General features: G+C 43.6%; 1 protein-coding gene across 1 annotated transcript; it reads right to left on the reverse strand.

The window, feature by feature from the left end:
- Positions 1 to 8,058: 8,058 nt before the first annotated feature.
- On the reverse strand, positions 8,059 to 16,362 carry LOC124684356 (aminopeptidase M1-B). Its single transcript, XM_047218689.1, has 19 exons — positions 16,120 to 16,362; positions 15,888 to 16,033; positions 15,516 to 15,618; positions 15,139 to 15,325; positions 14,948 to 15,041; positions 14,646 to 14,799; positions 14,343 to 14,447; positions 14,134 to 14,250; positions 13,794 to 13,907; positions 13,081 to 13,263; positions 12,260 to 12,554; positions 11,990 to 12,111; positions 11,777 to 11,874; positions 11,471 to 11,648; positions 11,289 to 11,403; positions 11,146 to 11,213; positions 10,971 to 11,048; positions 8,573 to 8,650; positions 8,059 to 8,475 (listed from the first exon to the last, which is right to left on the reverse strand). Exons 1-19 carry the CDS (start codon positions 16,327 to 16,329, stop codon positions 8,290 to 8,292), a joined length of 2,631 nt encoding a protein of 876 aa, XP_047074645.1. The 5' UTR covers positions 16,330 to 16,362; the 3' UTR covers positions 8,059 to 8,289.
- Positions 16,363 to 17,383: the final 1,021 nt, after the last annotated feature.

Genomic DNA, 17,383 nt, shown 5'->3' on the forward strand with positions numbered 1-17,383 from the left:
AAACGGTTCGTGTGTACTTCTATAGACATACCTTGGACTCGCATATGTTTCTGTTGTACCACTCTGAGGGATGTAATATCAGTGGAATGGTGTTTCACTTGTGTTATGTCAACGACTTGTGTACTACACCATGCAGTGGTACGCTGGGTCACCACACCGAGGCAGGCGCGACAACGGTGGGAGGCAGTGGTGCACGGGTGTGGACCGTCGATGCCCATGTCGGAGTAGAGGCACGCGGTGACGGCGGTGGTAGGCGACTCAATCCGATCTATGATCGGTAAACCAAAAAAACAAAATGACGGTCGAGCGACCGACGGACAAAAAATAAAACCGATCTAAAGATCGGAAAAAAAGACGTGAGGGCAGCCGAGCACCCGATCAGCGGACGAACCCTCATACGGGTTGCGCGGCCCCCGGAGTAGATCATGGAGATCGACCTCTCCGGGGGCGGCGCGGAATCTTGTGCGGTGGCTAGATCAAGGATCGTGCCACTCTGATACCATGTAGAACGATACAGAGGGAGAGAGATTGGTGAAATATGATAGATGTTGTATCGAGCCTCTCGGACGAGTATATATAGTGGTACAGACTTGGAGGCTAAGATAGCTCTCCTAAAAATATGGTATGTAGATATTACAAATCCTAAACTAACTACCAATACCAAATATATCTCTAACACTTGGTTGAAGCAAGTGAGGTATGAGGAGGTTGGAGAAGAGGTGGCCGCATGTTGGTTGTGAAGTGGACGTCACACTCTATATTTATGTATGTTCTAAGTTATGCGGTTTACTCTCTTCTCCTAGACAACATTTTGGGACTTTTTGTTGTATAACCGTGGTGCTTTTTTTGGTGTGGCTGCTAGTTATTGTCTTTATGTCTAGCTTAGTGTTTGCTTAGTTATGTGGTAGATAACCCACGCGTGTATATTTTCTCATGTATATTTTGTCAGCTCTTGGAGTGCTACAAGGGTAATAACCCTTTTCTGGTGTCTCATGATCTATGTTTAGTCGTGTAGCTTACGGAACAAGTCATGATGCATATGAGGCTTGAGCGTCAGCCTGCCACTGTGAGGGCAGCCAATGCTAAATTGGATCAGCGGTAGTGGATCCTTTGCGGGTTGTGGGGGCCTGCCACAACTATTGTCGAACTAAAACTTCTTGCGCTTATTTCATGAATTCCACCCAACGCTAATGAGTGACGCAGTAAAAACTATTTGTTTGTAGTTTTGTTTTAATATATTTTCATGTACTTACAAGATTCATTCCACTATGTGCAGATGGATCGATAAAGCCGCGACTTTGACCTCTGGTACAATGACCGTGAAATCACATAGGTCGAGGAGGTGAAAATTTTAATGAGGCTCTTGCCCATGTAGCTCATTAGTAGTCTCTTATGGATGCTTCGAAGACTATTTTCGCCATCTTGCATGTCAACTAGACGGACATGTGAATCACCCTTAGCTTCACACTACGATTTGTCACCATACCCCGAGGGTTGCTAGGAAAAAATCCTTGTCTTGGGAGGGGGAGGGGGATGGGGGCAGTTGCCCCCTCCTGACTTGCATGTTGCTCCGCCCCTAGGCCTCTGTGGGTATTGGATAGTTCCACAGCTTTTGTAGTGTACGTCAACAATGCATGTGACTACATGGGCTAGCTGAACTTCTTCATTAATGGATAATAGGGCAGACGAGCGTGCACTAAGCATATTTTCAGAATGCTTGATACATGCAATGATTTGAGGATAGCAATGGGTATCCATTGCCCACATACCCGGCGGGTAAAACCCCTATAAGAATTAGGGTATGGAGAAAAAAATCCATAGGTTAATGGGAAAATATCATATCCATATGATACGGCAGGTACAAGCATGGCATCATATAACCCATACCCACGTACTCATATACCTATATAAATTTTGACAAGACACATTACGTACAGTCAAATTACCTCTATACTTTGTCATGAGTCTGCGGATCCATCTGTTTCTTGATATAAGCCATATAGTTTTTCGCACGGAAATTAAAAAATGCACATTAAGAGAAAATTATACCAAGTTTGGCAGAATTACCACTGAATAATTGACATGAGAAAATACAGGACTTTGCATAAGATAAGAAAACGTAAACGGTCTTAAAAATTTGTCGAGACTAGTGGTGTAAAATACACCTTATATTCTAGAATTTTTCTCAAAAAGTTATATGGCTTATATCTAGAGATGGAGGAAGTATCAATTATGATGTGTTGTCGTTTATGGGCAAGTGGTGTTGTTTATTAGAATGTGTTCATATTCACAATAGGTTCTTATTCATAAGTATGTGTTGATATTTACAGTGTTCTGCTATCCATAAATTATGGTTACATGTTATTGTTTACGACAAATTTTTGCTTAGTTGTACATGTTGTAATTGCAGGCGTTCTTTACCTATGCGTACGTATTTTAGTTCTGTGTTATAATTTAGGGTATTTTTTTACCTTTTTCGAAATGGAGATAGAGCCCAAGCCTCTGCCGACTGATGCATACAATTTTCTTATTAATTTATTCAACAAAGATCTGATAGAAATCATACATCAAAAATCTGAAGCCACCACATAACACCTGCCAACAGGGCCTTATTGTCTGGAAACACGAAAACCTTCCATCAACTAGAAATGGGAACATTGCATACCCCAAGACACCCACTAAGCGAAACGGGAGCGCTCATCCGATCTAGCAGACTCGTAGTCCGCACATCATGTAGATTAAGAGGGTGCATCACTGAGCACAGTACACAAATATCTTCTTTGCCGAATCTGAGGAGCAGCTTCGGCAACATTCTTACCTGTCTCCAGCGGATCAACCCGAGGGGTGCGAAGATTGCATATACATCATGATCGGTAGCTTCCAAAGAAGCGGACTTCAGTTGACAGATATAGAAATGTTGAACCGGTACTGGGTTGTTCTAGTGTGTACCTATTTGGCCCATGTGTGTATCCCTTTGGCCCATGTGGCCCATGTAGCCGTGTGTATATATAGAAGGGTTCTCTCCTGGAGAAACCCTAAGACAGAATAGACAGTGGCGGCTGCCCAAACAGGTTAGCCACATTCACCTCTCTTGTGTTCTACATGGTATCAGAGCTGCTGCTGGGAGGTTCGATGGTGATGCTGGCCAAGGTTACTGCTGTTGGGAGCTGTGTTTCCCTGGTGGAGTGAAGAAGGGAAGGGAACGTTCAGATCTGCTGCAGGGGGGAGTGAATTTGGAGGAGCTGGTGGTAGTGCTGGAAGGAGAAGATGGGGGAGAACGACAACAACCAACAGCTGGCTTAGGCCTTGGAGAAACTGACGGAGTTCCTCATCGCCAAGAAGGAGGATGGTGCTAGGTACTCCGGTGCAGTTCCTCAACAGGTAGAGCTAGTTCAGAAGATCGATCTCATGCCAAATGAGATCAAACTAGAAGGTGTGGGAAACTACTTGAGCTAGTCAAGAAGGGCTCTTCTAATCCTGAAGACCAAGAATTTGGAGGGGTATGTATTTGGTCAGGGTGGTGAGCGAGTGGACAAGAAAAGTTCAGAGTGAAAGAAATGGAGTACTACCAATTCTGTGGTGATGGCTTGGCTGTTAAACTCGTTGGTTCCTATGATTGCTGCATCAGTGGAAGCTCTCTCTACTGCAGAAGAGGTATGGAGTACACTGTCAAATTTGTACTTAGGGAAGGGAAATGTCATGCTGATGGCACAAATTGAGGATAAGGTGCATGATTTAAAGCAAGGTGAAAATCATTCATGGAGTATGTGACTGAACTGCAGCGTTTGTGGTCTGATCTGGATGACTGTGATCCACTTGAGCTTGCACATGTTGAGTGCATTGTCGCTGCAAAACAGTGGATAGAGCGCAGACGTGTAATCCAGCTCCTGAAGGGACTGAACCCCTGTTTTGAAGGAAGGAGGGCAAATCTCTTTCACCAAACTAAATTGTCGTCTATTGGAGAGGTTATTGCAGGTATGTCACAAGAGGGGATGAGGCTAAAACTTGGAAAAGGATGTGGAAAAGGATGTGAACATGCCTCTAATCATGCCTTCTTTGTGATAGAGATGCAGGAGACAAGGGACTGCTACAATTGTGGAAAAACATGCCACCTGAGCTATGATTGCACAGCTCCAAGGCGGGGTAGAGGAAGAGATTATAATCGGGGGTTCTACCGTGGAGGTAGAGGTCGAGGTGGCCACAACAACTTAGGGCCACCGAGAGCGCATGTTGTTGTTTCTAAAGACGGTCAAGTAAGTGCAGCCACCCATGAAGAGATCAAGAAGGGCGGACAGGAGGATGCCACCTTTGAAGCTTTGCACATTTCGCCTATGCAAATGGAGGTAATATTGAAAAAGCATATATAGCAACCCATAAAATTGATCCAGAGTGGATCCTTGACTCGGGGGCATCTAAACATGTGACCAACAACACTAGAGAATTCGAATCATATGATAAACATCCTATCTCTCAGATTGAAACCATACAAACTGCTGATGGCACATCACAACCCATCAAAGGTGTAGGGACTGTTCAGTGCACTCCCTTCATAAAATTATCTTCAGTGTTACATGTTCCAGCTTTTCCTGTCAATTTGATATCTCTAAGTGCTTTAATTGATCAACTGGACTGCATAATATATCTTGATAACAAAATGTGTGTGATCCAAGAGAGGCTGACGGGCAGGAGGATTGGGACTGGAACCAGGCATAGAGGACTATGGTACATGGATCGTGGATGTTATGTGTTTGCTGTTATTGCTGATGAAAGGGAGAATATTGCCATGATTCATCATTGTAGAATGGGTCATATGTCGTTTGATAAGATGATCAGAGTCTTCCCTGATGTAATGCATGGAGTTGATAAAAACAAATTAAAATGTGATGCTTGTGAGTATGCCAAGCACACACGAACCAGTTACGTGAGTAAGGGAATCCGAAGTATATTCCCATTTATGCTTATTCATTCAGATGTGTGGACATGTCTTGTTGTATCTGTTAGTGGAATGAAGTATTTTGTGACCTTTATTGATTGTCATACTCGTATGACCTGGGTTTATTTGATGCAACACAAGGATGAAGTATTTCAAATGTTTCCAGAACTTCTATTCTTATGTGAAAACCCAGTTCAATATGCAGGTACCGATGATCAGGACTGATAACAGAACATAGTATGTCAATAAAGGGTTTAGCACATTCTTTTCGGAGCATGGCATCCTACATTAGACCTCTTGTCCAGACACGCCTCCACAAAATGGAGTAGCCGAAAGGAAGAATCGACATATTTTAGAAGTTGCAAGATCTCTCATGTTTACTATGAATGTGCCTAAGTTTCTGTGGAGTGAAGCGGTGATGACCGCCACCTACTTTATAAATAGAATGCGTTCAAGAGTTATGGGCATGAAGTCATCATGTGAGATGTTAATGGGTGAGAATACATTTCTAGTCCCACCAAAATTATTTGGTTGTACTTGTTTTGTTAGAGATCACAGACCATCTGTTGGTAAACTTGACCCAAAAGCAGTAAAATGCATTTTTATTGGATATGCATCTGGGAAGCGTGGCTACAAGTGTTGGAGTCCAACAGAACGACGTACCTTTGTAAGCATGGATGTCACTTTTCGAGAATCTGAGCCCTTCTATGGCGAAAAGACTGATATAAGTATGTTGTTTGAGGAACTTGACCAACAGAAAAATAATGAGGTTGGCCAAGAGGGGGAGAAGAGTATTGTTGCAAGTCCATAACAACATGCCCCACAACCAATTGTGGTTTCAGTCCCTATTTCTGTAGCTGTTGGACCATCTAATGTCCATGCTGAACCACCTATTGTACAACCTGAAAACGTACAAAGGTGGAGGGACAACATACTGGTGTATTCGCGACGGCCTCGATAGGGAGTTCAACAGGAGTAACTGGTGCAGGGGGAGCAACAGGTGCAGGGGGGACAACAAATGCAAGGGGAGCAACAGGAGGATGATGTTGATGATAGTACGTCTAGTGGCAGCTGTCAGTCCGAAAATGAGTCTGCAACCATAGATGAGTCAATGAATTTGCCAATTTCTTTGAGGAAGGGTAAACGTGGAGTTAACCATGACATTAGCAACTATGTGTCTTATAAGTGCTTGTCTCCCTCGTACAGAGCATTTGTTGCTTCTCTGCAATCTATCTCAATTCCAATTGATTGGAAAGCAGCTAGACAAGATCCAGAGTGGAGGCATGCTATGATGGAGGAGTTGGATGCTTTGAGGAAGCACAAAACATGGGAACTTGCACACCTTCCAGAAGGAAAGAAGGCAGTGTCTTGCAAGTGGATTTATACAATTAAACAAAATTCGGAAGGCAAGATCGACATATACAAAGCAAGACTAGTGGCGAGGGGATATAGTCAGACCTATGGCGTAGATTATGATGCAACATTTGCTCCGGTGGCGAAAATGAATATTGTGAGGATTTTGATTTCTTGTGCTGCTAATTTTGGGTGGCCTTTACACCAACTAGATGTTAAAAATGCCTTCCTGCATGGTGATCTAAAAGAAGAAGTGTACATGGAACTCCCACTAGGCTTTGCTACATCGGAAAATCGGAAACTACTGGAAAGGTATGCAAATTGAAAAAGTCTCTTTATGGCTTAAAACAATCTCCAAGAGCACGGTTTGATAGATTCAGGCGTGCAGTTTGTGATATGGGCTACATGCAATGTAATGGAGATCAAACTGTCTTTTATAGACATCAAAACCATAAAATCACTATACTTGCAGTGTATGTTGATGACATCATAATTACTGGCGATGATGAAGCAGAAATAGTAAAGCTGAAAGGGTGCTTGAGTAAAGTATTTGAAGTCAAAGATCTTGGAAAACTCAAATATTTCTTAGGCATAGAAGTTGCTAGGTCTCCAAAAGGAATTGCTTTGTCCCAAAGAAAATATACCTTGGATCTTCTCAGTGATACGGGCATGCTTGGATGTCGAGCAGCTCCAACCCCCATCGATCAAAACCATAAAGTGACTGCTATGTCTGGTGAACCGGTTGATAAGGAGAGATATCAAAAGCTGGTTGGGCGACTTTTATATTTGTGTCATACAAGGCCTGACATTGCTTATGCAGTGAGTATTGTAAGTAGGTATATGCATAAGCCAAGGAGTGGGCATCTGGATATTGTTTACCGAATCTTGAGGTACTTAAAGGGTAGTCCAGGTAAAGGGCTATGGTTTAAGAGCAATGGACACTTAGGAGTTGATGGGTACAGCGATGCTGATTGGGCGAGTTGTCTGGATGATAGAAGATCAACTTCAGGCTATTCTATTGTGTCTTTGTTGGAGGGAACTTGGTGTCATGGAGGAGTAAGAAGCAACCCGTAGTGTCAAAATCAACTGCTGAATCTGAGAACAGAGCAATGTCTCAAGGACTAAGTGAAATGTTGTGGGTGAGAAATCTCCTCAGTGAACTGAAGATGCTGAGACAGGGCCATCTAAATGTGTGGTGTGACAATCAGTCAGCCATCAGCATTGCCAATAATCATGTGCAGCATGATCGAACCAAGCATGTGGAGATATACCGTTTCTTCATCAAGGAAAAATTGGATGCAGGAATTATCAAAATATCTTATGTGAGTTCAGGACATCAAGTGGCTGACTGTCTAACCAAGGGTCTGGAAACTAAGGAGTGCAATTTGGCTTGTGACAAGATGTGAATGATAGATATCTATCACCCATCTTGAGGAGGAGTGTTGAACCGGTACTGGGCGGTTCTAGTGTGTATCTCTTTGGCCCATGTGTGTATCCCTTTGACCCAGGGCTGTTCTAGTGTGTATCTCTTTGACCCATGTGTGTATCCCTTTGACCCATGTGGCCCATGTAGCTATATGTATATATAGAAGGGTTCTCTCCTGAAGAAACTCTAAGACAAAATAAACAGTGGCGGATGCCCAAACAGGTTAGCCACATTCACCTCTCTTGTGTTCTCCGAAAAAGAAAAGAATCGCTGTTTTACCGTTTTATCCTTTTTAGCATGAAGACTACTGTTTTATCCTTTTTAGCATGAAGACAATCGTATCTGCTTTGTGAAAGGATAAAGTGAATTTATTGGCTAATGTGCTGAAAAAACTTCAAACACAACACCTCTCCGAAACAAAGTACAGTTGATATCGCAGGTGTTGAATACGTAAAGCTAGACCACATAAATTACTGTTGCTAGAACAGCCACGATGCATAAACGCACAACCTTTCCAACAACATTATAATGGAACAACCCCCTCGTGATACATAATCTCTTTATAGCTAGCAGAAGATTACATCTCCTCCAGCAGCAACTGGTGCACCGTTTGGGCGAGGTTCGGCTCACTCTTGATGCTCTCGATCCATCTAGCGCTGATCCTCACCCTCTCAAGGCTCTGCTTCAATGCTCTCTCGAACGATGGTTTCACACGAGTGCAAAAGAACTCAGAAACCTCAGCAGCTCTCTCCTCGGAAGTGAACTGGTGACCATACAAAAAAAAATGACATATGCAACATGTTTTTTAGTAAACAAATGACAGAGTATGAAGAATAACAAGGGAAAGGTGTGTGTGGTACCGGTGAAATAGTAGAATTGACAAAGTCCGATATGAGTGAGCTTGATGGCCAAGTCTTGACGACGTGGTCCCAATTTTCCTGCATGTGCATAAACATTCAGCATGCTCTTACATAAAGAATTAATTAACAGATTGACCTATTATGGAACAGCTTAAATTAGCTTATGTCAGAATGGTGCTTTATATCAAAGTTAATGAACAGCCTGTAAGAGATTAGTAACACTAGCAATTAAGCTGCAGGTCCAAAATGAGTGTGAGATGGGCTTGGCTGCATGTGCTAATACTATATATATACTCCCTCCGTTCTTTTTTAATTGACTCGAATTTAGTAGAAGTTTGTACTAAATTCGAGTCAATTAAAAAGGAACGGAGGGAGTAGATGGTAAAACTGCAACAATTTTAAGTAAGACAAACTGCGTTGTATAGAAGAACCCGAATAGTGCAGAAGTGCAGGATCAGACATACCTAGCAGAATAGAGCTAATAATATTGATTTTTAAGTACAATTTTCTCAATTTTGTAGTAATTTTGAAAAGATTAAAAAACTGGCCAGTTGTTACTTCGACTAAACTAATATCTAAACCATAATTCTACATATAAGTATTGTTAGTCGAATAATTCAACATAGGCAGTCCTTACTCCTTACAAACAAAACAGCCAAGCTTGGAATGGGTGTAAAATTAGTGTAGTCACCGGTATTTTAGTTTAACTTTGAGCTAAATACTGATGGCAACAGTAACTTTACATCATTCCAAGTAGCCCTACGTTGCATTGATTGCCGGAAAATGATTGTCCTCCCCCGGGGGATCGGGTGCGGCGCAACCTCCGGGTGCGGGGCCGTTAGATGAGACCGATCGCACGGACGTGAATTCCCAGCGACAACTCCCAGCGACAGCTTCACGTGCGTGAACCCCACCCACGTTTTCAACGTCCCCAACCTTATCTCCTCCCCAAATCGCACTGCTACCGCCGTGGCGCCATCTCCGGCCGGCTCCGCCGTAGCTTGCGCGGCGCCGTCTCCGGCCGGCTCCGCCGCAGCTTGCGCGCCGCCGTCTCCCTCCACGTCGAGCTCCGCTTCTCTGCGTCCGGCCGTCGCCTCCCTTGACCTCCACCTTCTGCATTTGCGCCGTCGCGTCCTCGACGGCGCCCAAGCCGTGCTGGGCCTCCCCTGCAGCTTGTGCGTCTTCGTCGCCCCCACGCCGAGCTCCGCCCCATGCACGGGTTCGCCGCCTCCCCTGACCTCCTCCTTCTACAGTCGCGCCGCCGCGTCCTCGTCGGCGCCCACGCGGAGAACGGCCTCGCCCACAGCTCGTGCGTCTTTGTCGCACACCACGCCGAGCTCCGCCTCCCTACGCGCGGCCGCCCACCTCCCCTGCATGTGGCTGCCTCCTCCCTCAATCCCCTCCTCTTGCAGCCGCCCACACCGAGCTCCGCCTTCCCTGCGTGCGGCTAGGGACGTCAACAAACGCGCAGGAAGAGCACGGTGGCCATGGCTTTTCATTGATGATGACGTCCATCTCTTTTTTTTTCTTTTTCATGTGATGCTACGTATGAAGACTCGCGGTGCTACCCTAGGTCGACGATGGTGCTACTATAGGTTGGCGACGTTGCTACATTGGTCGATGGTGTGGGGTGCTGCAAACGACACATGGCGATGCTACCAACTGTGGCCGGGGTTGCTTCCAATGGTGTTATGTGTTGCTACGTGCGGGATTGTGTTTTTTGGGGATTTTGCGGCCATATGTTTCGTGGATTTGCAACATAGGAAATATTTTTTTGCTACCTTTTTTTTGCTATGTTGCTACAATTGCAAAATATTTTTGCTACGAGGTCTCCAGCGAGGTCTTCGGTGAGTCTCCGGCGAGGTCTCCGGTGAGTTCCCCGGCGAGTTCCCCATCGATGTATCCAACGATAATCATTTTTGCTACAATAGCACACTTATTTTTGCTACGAGGTCTCCGGCGAGGTCTCCGGCGAGTCTCCGGTGGTGTTCCGGCGAGCTCAACGTTTTCTTTTATTTCATAGGTGAACCGTTTTTTGCTACACTGAAGCAAAAGCGGAATTTTTTTTGCTACCCGGCAGCAAAAAGGACACGTGTCAGCATGGGGACCCGGGGGCTGGGAAATCAAATCCCCCGGAGGACGCCCAGTACTGTCCACCAAAACTACAAAAGTAAATATGTTGATCACCAAGGGTTTTTATGACTTCTATCAAAGGTGTTGAGAATTAATGGGCCCATTTCTGGGTTCACCCATCCATGGAACAGATAAATGTTAACTGATGCATCCCAAACATCATGACATACCACACCAATTTGGACAAAAAACGTCCAAATGTAATATAAGCATGCCAGATAATCATGCAAATAGCCTAGCCAATTACCCTGAAACTATAACATACCTGAAGCCAGGCCCATGCAACTTCACGTCCTTCTAAGCTAATACCACCAAGGACATAAAATGCATCTTGATTCCGTACCTAATAAGAAAGAGGAAGATTATAACCTCGTTTCACCAGTAAATCCATAAGCATAAACCAACATCATTCAGATAGTAGAAAAGGTTTCAAGGCTAACCTCATCTGTAAGCATAAAGTTCAATGCCTCAACAACAATATCCTTGTCTGGGCACGAAGACAACGAGCCTAGAAAAAAGAGTATTTTTAGGATGAATCATCAGAAATTTGTGTTGCAAAAGCTAAAATTGAAAAATCACACACCTAAGATGCGAGACTTCTCCTGTGCTTCAGATGTTTCCCTGTAGATTTTCAGGAGAGAATCATAACCGGCCCTGCTTGAGGTACTCACGCTCCGCATCACAGCAAGGTATGCTGCCTAAAGAACATTGCAAGTTAGACAACAAAGAAGTAAAACGGCTGTAATCTAGAGGAAAAGTCATGACCTTTCTATTATCTGGTGGCAGAAGGGGACTTTTTCGGTCTTCTAAGAAGATGTGGAAACGGCGAATTCCCTCAGCTATAGTCTCATCATGTCCAAGTTTGACAAGAGCAAGCAAGAGCAGTGATCTAAGCATGACATCAAGATGGCTTTCACCAACCTTAGGATCCCAGCCTACTCTTCTGAAATGTGATGTACATGAAGGCTTTCAGAATTTGTCACAGAAAGGAAACTGAACAAATATTGTAGTGAATAGAAAGACATGTATAATATGTTCAAAACGGGCACAAGGTTAAGTTTTTGGACATACTTGGCAGCTAATAGAAGAAGCTTGATCAGAAGTTGTTTGATATCTCTAGACAAGTCAGGAGTAGCATCAGTTGATATTTTATTAACGCCTAAACATACCTGGGAATAGAGAAGAAACATTTACTTGATGATCCAAATTTAGACACCAAACATATATGATATAGACATAGGAAAAATGATCAAAATCCTTGTTGAAGGTACAAGTTTTACTTACAGAGGTTACATGTGAAAGCACAGTATAATCAGACTCATGACGATAAGCATTCAGCAGACGCAGCAATGATGTCAGTGTTTGTTTGCAAGCAACAGAAAGGGCATATGAATCCTCCACAATACCTACAACAATAATATGTCTCATCTGTCAAAACATTCAAAAAATATATACAATAATATTTTGCACGATCTATAACAACAATATGTATCATGTGTCAAAATATTGCGAAACTACATACAATAGTAATTTCATGAATTGTACTATCTTTACCAATCATATCCATTAACGAGAGTTTGTTGGCCTTTACTGCATTTTCAAGTCCGGCTGCAAGTTCATCATCATACTTCACTCTATAAAATCCAGTTTGATCAATGTTCAGTTTGATCCAAGAGTTTTGGCCTATCCCTCTGTCAGCAGTTTGGGAGGCCGCAAAATCTTTTATATGGATCTTATCAGCCTTCCCTTTCAATAGAAACTTTTTATTCACATCATATGAGCCACAGCATGATGTCATAGGAACAATCCACGTGCCAGGACCAGATGATCCATCTGACAGAAACTGAGCCTGTAACAGAAGATATAGTTCGAAAATTAGGACTCAGGTCGATATTTAGAATTAGTTGTGTTTCATTCGAGTTAATAAGGGTGCAGAGATATTGGTGGCATTTGAGAATATACAGCACAGACAATACCCCAGCATCCAAGAACAGTTTGCACCACTGATATACACATTCTAACTCCTTTACTGACATTCTCTTTATATTTCTGATTGAACAGATCATACACGAAAACAGAACCCCAGAAAATTACTAAACTATTCACATTTTTAGTCATTAAATGTGTTTCATACACTATATAAGAGTGCATGGCCAACAACAGAATAAAAGAAATTAACATGGGATTGAAGGCACCAATAAAGAAGAAGTCATAGAAAGAAGCAATTATCAATTCATGATCAAATGGCCAGACCAATTACTATAGCTTAGATATATTAATAGCAAGGAAATGAAAAAATAAGGCATGCAGGCATATTTACACTCGGTTCTCCATGTATGCAAAAAAAACAATATTCAAATGAACTGTCTGGAAACCTGCTCGAGTTCCAAATATTGCCCATTTAGTTTTGCAAATATAACAGGATATCCTTGTTGTTTAGTCCATGTAGTCATCAGGTCTTTAACAGGCTCCCCAGTTTCCTCCTCAAGAACAGCCCACAGGTCTTCGGTTTTAGCGTTTGAGTACGCGTACTTCTTTATGTATGAAGCCAAAGCTTTCTGGAAGAGTAAAGATTCACAAAGTTGGAACAGGCAGAAAAACTATTTATAGTAGGAACAGAGGTAGACAGAAAACAGAAATCATATATGCAAAAAAAAAAATTCTCATCCATATACAAAACATCAAAGTTCAAGCTATTCTTCAGCAGGTGGGTTCAGCAAAGTCAAATCTAGTAATTACAAGTGATCATCTTTGGTATTTCTGGTTTCAGGTTCCACATGCATCGAATGTCAAGATAGAATGCATCAGAGTGGCTGCAGAGACAACTTGGGTCACTCGTTTAATGATAAAAAATAAATGCATACAAGGGTTCAGAAGTGGTGCTATGCAAACTATGTACCTCGCCTCCTAGGAGGATTGTAAACACTCCATCTTTTCAATGAAATGAAGCGCAAAAGTCTTTCGCGCTTTCTCGAAAAAAAAAAGTGGTGCTATACAATCACAGCACGCCACAGCAGACAGCGCTGGAAACAGAATGCTCGACCACTTAAGTAAACAAAAGTCACTTTTTTAAGGAAAATGATTTAACCTGAAAACGGTCTGCACCAAGATAGCTTTGCAGCATGCGAATGACAGAAGCACCCTTGTCGTAGCTTATGGAATCAAAGATCGCATCAATTTCACTGGCATGGTTTACTTCAACCTGAAAACAGGTCAAATAAGCGAAAATCATAACTTGCATATGCGCGTGCAACTCGCCAACTTTGTAATGTAAATTACCTTACTGTTGTAATATGTTTCCATATCTCTAATAAAGATATTTGTGGCATATGTTGCTGTACTCCTATTAGCAAAATTTTCTCTACGCAGAACAATGGCGAAACAAGTTCAAGCATGGACTCGCACCAATTAGTAGAGAAGAAGATTACCTCAATAGGATGTGATTCTGCAAGCGCATCCAGTCTGAGCCCAGATGTCGTCTCATCGAGGAATTGTGTCCAATTATTCCATTCAGGAAATATAGATTCTACAGCTAAGTAACTCACCTGTTCAAACATAATAAGGACTTGTTGAGTAATAAGGATATACAACAATAATCATTTATAATTTCTCAAATACTAGTTATCAGATAGATTACCCAGGAAGCAAAACCCTCGTTTAGCCACAAGTGAGTCCACCATTCCATAGTCACAAGATTGCCAAACCATTGGTGAGCCAATTCATGTGCAACAGTGATTGCTACCTACAGAAAATATATAAATAAACGAAAGAAGATTTACTTGGCTATAATTACAAAACATTAAAGTCTCATGCTGACTCACTATTAGTCAAAGGAAAAAAAAGGAACTTCAATATTCAACCACAGCTTTCTCGCAAACACACACACACACACACACACACACACACACACACACACACACACACACACACACATCCTAACCTGTTGTTTGTTGGATGCTGATGATAATTGCTCGTCATAAAGCAAAGCTGAGTCTCTGTAAGTGACCAATCCATAGTTCTCCATAGCTCCAGCAGAGAAATCAGGGATAGCAATCATATCCAGCTTAGGTAGTGGGTATGGAGTGGCAAAATAACTGGTTAAAAAAACATTAGTGATTCTGATTCAGCTAGCAGCATTAATTGGCATGCCAAATTGTTCAGGAGTGATTCTTTCTCTTTTTTGATGCTGACAAACTTTTTATAGATGTCATAATGAATAATAGGCTTAGGTTGGAAGCTTACTCTTTGTATAGATCCAGTGACTTCACCCCAACATCTAGTGCGAACTTTCCTTGACTAGTCTTTCCAACTTGAGTATACACACGAACTTTGGTGCCTAAATCATATTGACAGACCATTGGAAATGTGAGAAGAATGGCAATAGCATAGTCCTTGACTGAAAGATACAGGGGTCAAGAAAACTGATCTTCTACCTTCTAACGTTGAGCTCTCTATGTAATCAAATAAACCAACAACTATAGCGACCAGATATGTTGACATAAGTGGAGACTCCTCGTAGCAGACTGTCTTGAGAGGTCCATGAACTGTCTCCTTAACTACTGGCATGTTGGACAATGCTACCAGCTCAGTTGGAACTTCTAATGTTAATTTGAACTTGGCCTGAAATACAGAAACAGTACAAGAGAAGTTACTTTAGGTGATTGATCTTAAGACTTACAAAACTATAAACAAAACGGGTCACGCAACATACAAGGGCAAAATACAACTATATTTGATTTTCTAATGTTCAATCATAGTTTGAAGTATATCAAACAATTGTTTCTAAATAACAACATGGAACGTTAAACACCTTAAATGCAGGCTCGTCCCAGCATGGAAAGCACCGGCGTGCGTCAGCAGCTTCAAACTGTGTGACTGCCATGTTTCTTGACTCCCCATTGTAATCATACTTGCTGCAATTAAATACCAGCACAAGAGCATGAGAAACAGAGATTGTATAAATCGTGATCCAGGTTACCATCCTAGAGATGGTTGTAGCAGAGAAGATCACTCGTCGCTTTGGCACTCTAAGCATTGCAACAAGTTTCCTACCCAAATGCCTATGCAATTGACAAATCATGATCCAGTGCTATTCCAAGCACACATATGCCCGAGAGACTAGCGAAAGAAGCTTGCGTGTGAGATGGGATCTTGCCCGTCTCTGAATGATAACGGACGATACCTCCTGTAGAAGCCCCTCATCTGGTCGTTGAGTGTCCCGGTGAAGTTCATGGTGACCACGCCCTCGCCGATGGGCAGCACCTGGCCGAAGCCGATGACCAGGATCTCATCTTCCTCGAACTGCACCACCTCCGTCGGCGCCACATCCTGCAACTCCCAGTTCACCCCCAAGATGAGAACATGATGGAAAAATAAGAGATCGGCATGACGGCATCGACTCTTGCGGTGCGTGCCTGGAAGCGGATGGAGGATCCGTCGACGGAAAGGTCGGCGGCGTTGAGCACGAGGAAACGTGTGGGCGCGGACACTGCGACGGCGACGGCCGCGGAGCCGGAGAAGGTGCAGGCGGCGAGGTCGGGGCGGAGGAGGAGGTCGTAGCGGAGGGGCTCGGCGAAGCGGGGGAGGCGGGACTGCCCCCTGAACTGCTCCGGCGACTCCGCCATTGCCGGGCGCCGGCGGTCGTCTGGGGTTTAGGCTTTGGCCGACGGTGGATGCGTAAGGAAGGAAGAGAGCAGAGCTGCGGCAAAAGGAGACCGAAGTGCGTGACGAACGAGGGAATAAACTACCGGGCAACCAGATCTTTGTCTACTACTACCTCTTCCCTTTCGGTGAATAGTTGAAGACAAACTTTGACGGTTAAAATTAAGCAGTAAAATTTTGATATCACTGAATTTGTGTTAAAAACACTTTCTAATAATGCTAATTTATATCAACAATTTTTATATATTTAAAATATTTTTAGTCAAAAAAAAAACAAAAAACGAGAACACTTCATTCATTGGAATGGATAGACTATTCATCATCCAATCCCTCTCTTCCAACCCGCTACAGTAACTGAGTGTTCCTTATGCGTCGCCAGGCTGAACCGAGGCCGCTCCCGTCGGCGCTGTCAGTCGGAGATGGCTAAGGGGAGGCGCCGGACTAGCTTTTGTAGGTAGGAGTAGAATTTTCGGCGGTCTCCCGGTAGTTTGGAGTAGCGCTCAGGGTTCATTTGGCTAGATCCCGAGCAGCTAGAGGTGCGGTTCCACTGGCTTTCTGCTCTGGCGGCAGGAGCGGGCGGATGGTGCTTTCTACCTCGGTGGTCTCCGTGAATAAGGCCTGCAGCCTCTCGATCTAGGGTGTTGCAATGTTGTCTCTTCTTCTCCTGGACGGTCGTGGAGGCGAGGGGGTGAGAAGGGTAGCTCGGTGACGGCGGATTCTGGAGGTGTGCGGGGATGCGATACCGTCCTGGGGCTCTGGCGCGGCCCTGGATGGGCACCTATGGCATGCTTCTGGTTCCAAGGTGGGAGTGGGCGGATGGTGCTCCGGTGGTGAATCCCCTCAATAAGCATCGTCTACGTCGTCCTCTACCTACTATCGGTGTTATCTCTCTACTCTCGTCGGCCATGGCAGCGAGAGAGAGTGGGGAAGTAGCTTCGATTTTGACGGTGTTGGGCGATGGAGATGGGAAGATGAGGCACATGGTTCTCCTTGTGCTTCCGAAGCTAGATACTATAC

Source organism: Lolium rigidum, chromosome 1, assembly GCF_022539505.1.
Source record: "Lolium rigidum isolate FL_2022 chromosome 1, APGP_CSIRO_Lrig_0.1, whole genome shotgun sequence".
Taxonomy (NCBI): domain Eukaryota; kingdom Viridiplantae; phylum Streptophyta; class Magnoliopsida; order Poales; family Poaceae; genus Lolium; species Lolium rigidum.

What these genes read in the sequence shown, in the direction of transcription:
- LOC124684356 (XM_047218689.1), bottom strand. Translation starts at nt 16,329, where the DNA reads ATGGCGGAGTCGCCGGAGCAGTTCAGGGGGCAGTCCCGCCTCCCCCGC. An exon ending in CTCGTTAATGGATATGATTG is followed by an intron (nt 12,112 to 12,259) that starts GTAAAGATAGTA and finishes TTATTGTTGTAG; the next exon opens with GTATTGTGGAGGATTCATAT. An exon ending in TCAATTCTACTATTTCACCG is followed by an intron (nt 8,476 to 8,572) that starts GTACCACACACA and finishes TATGGTCACCAG; the next exon opens with TTCACTTCCGAGGAGAGAGC.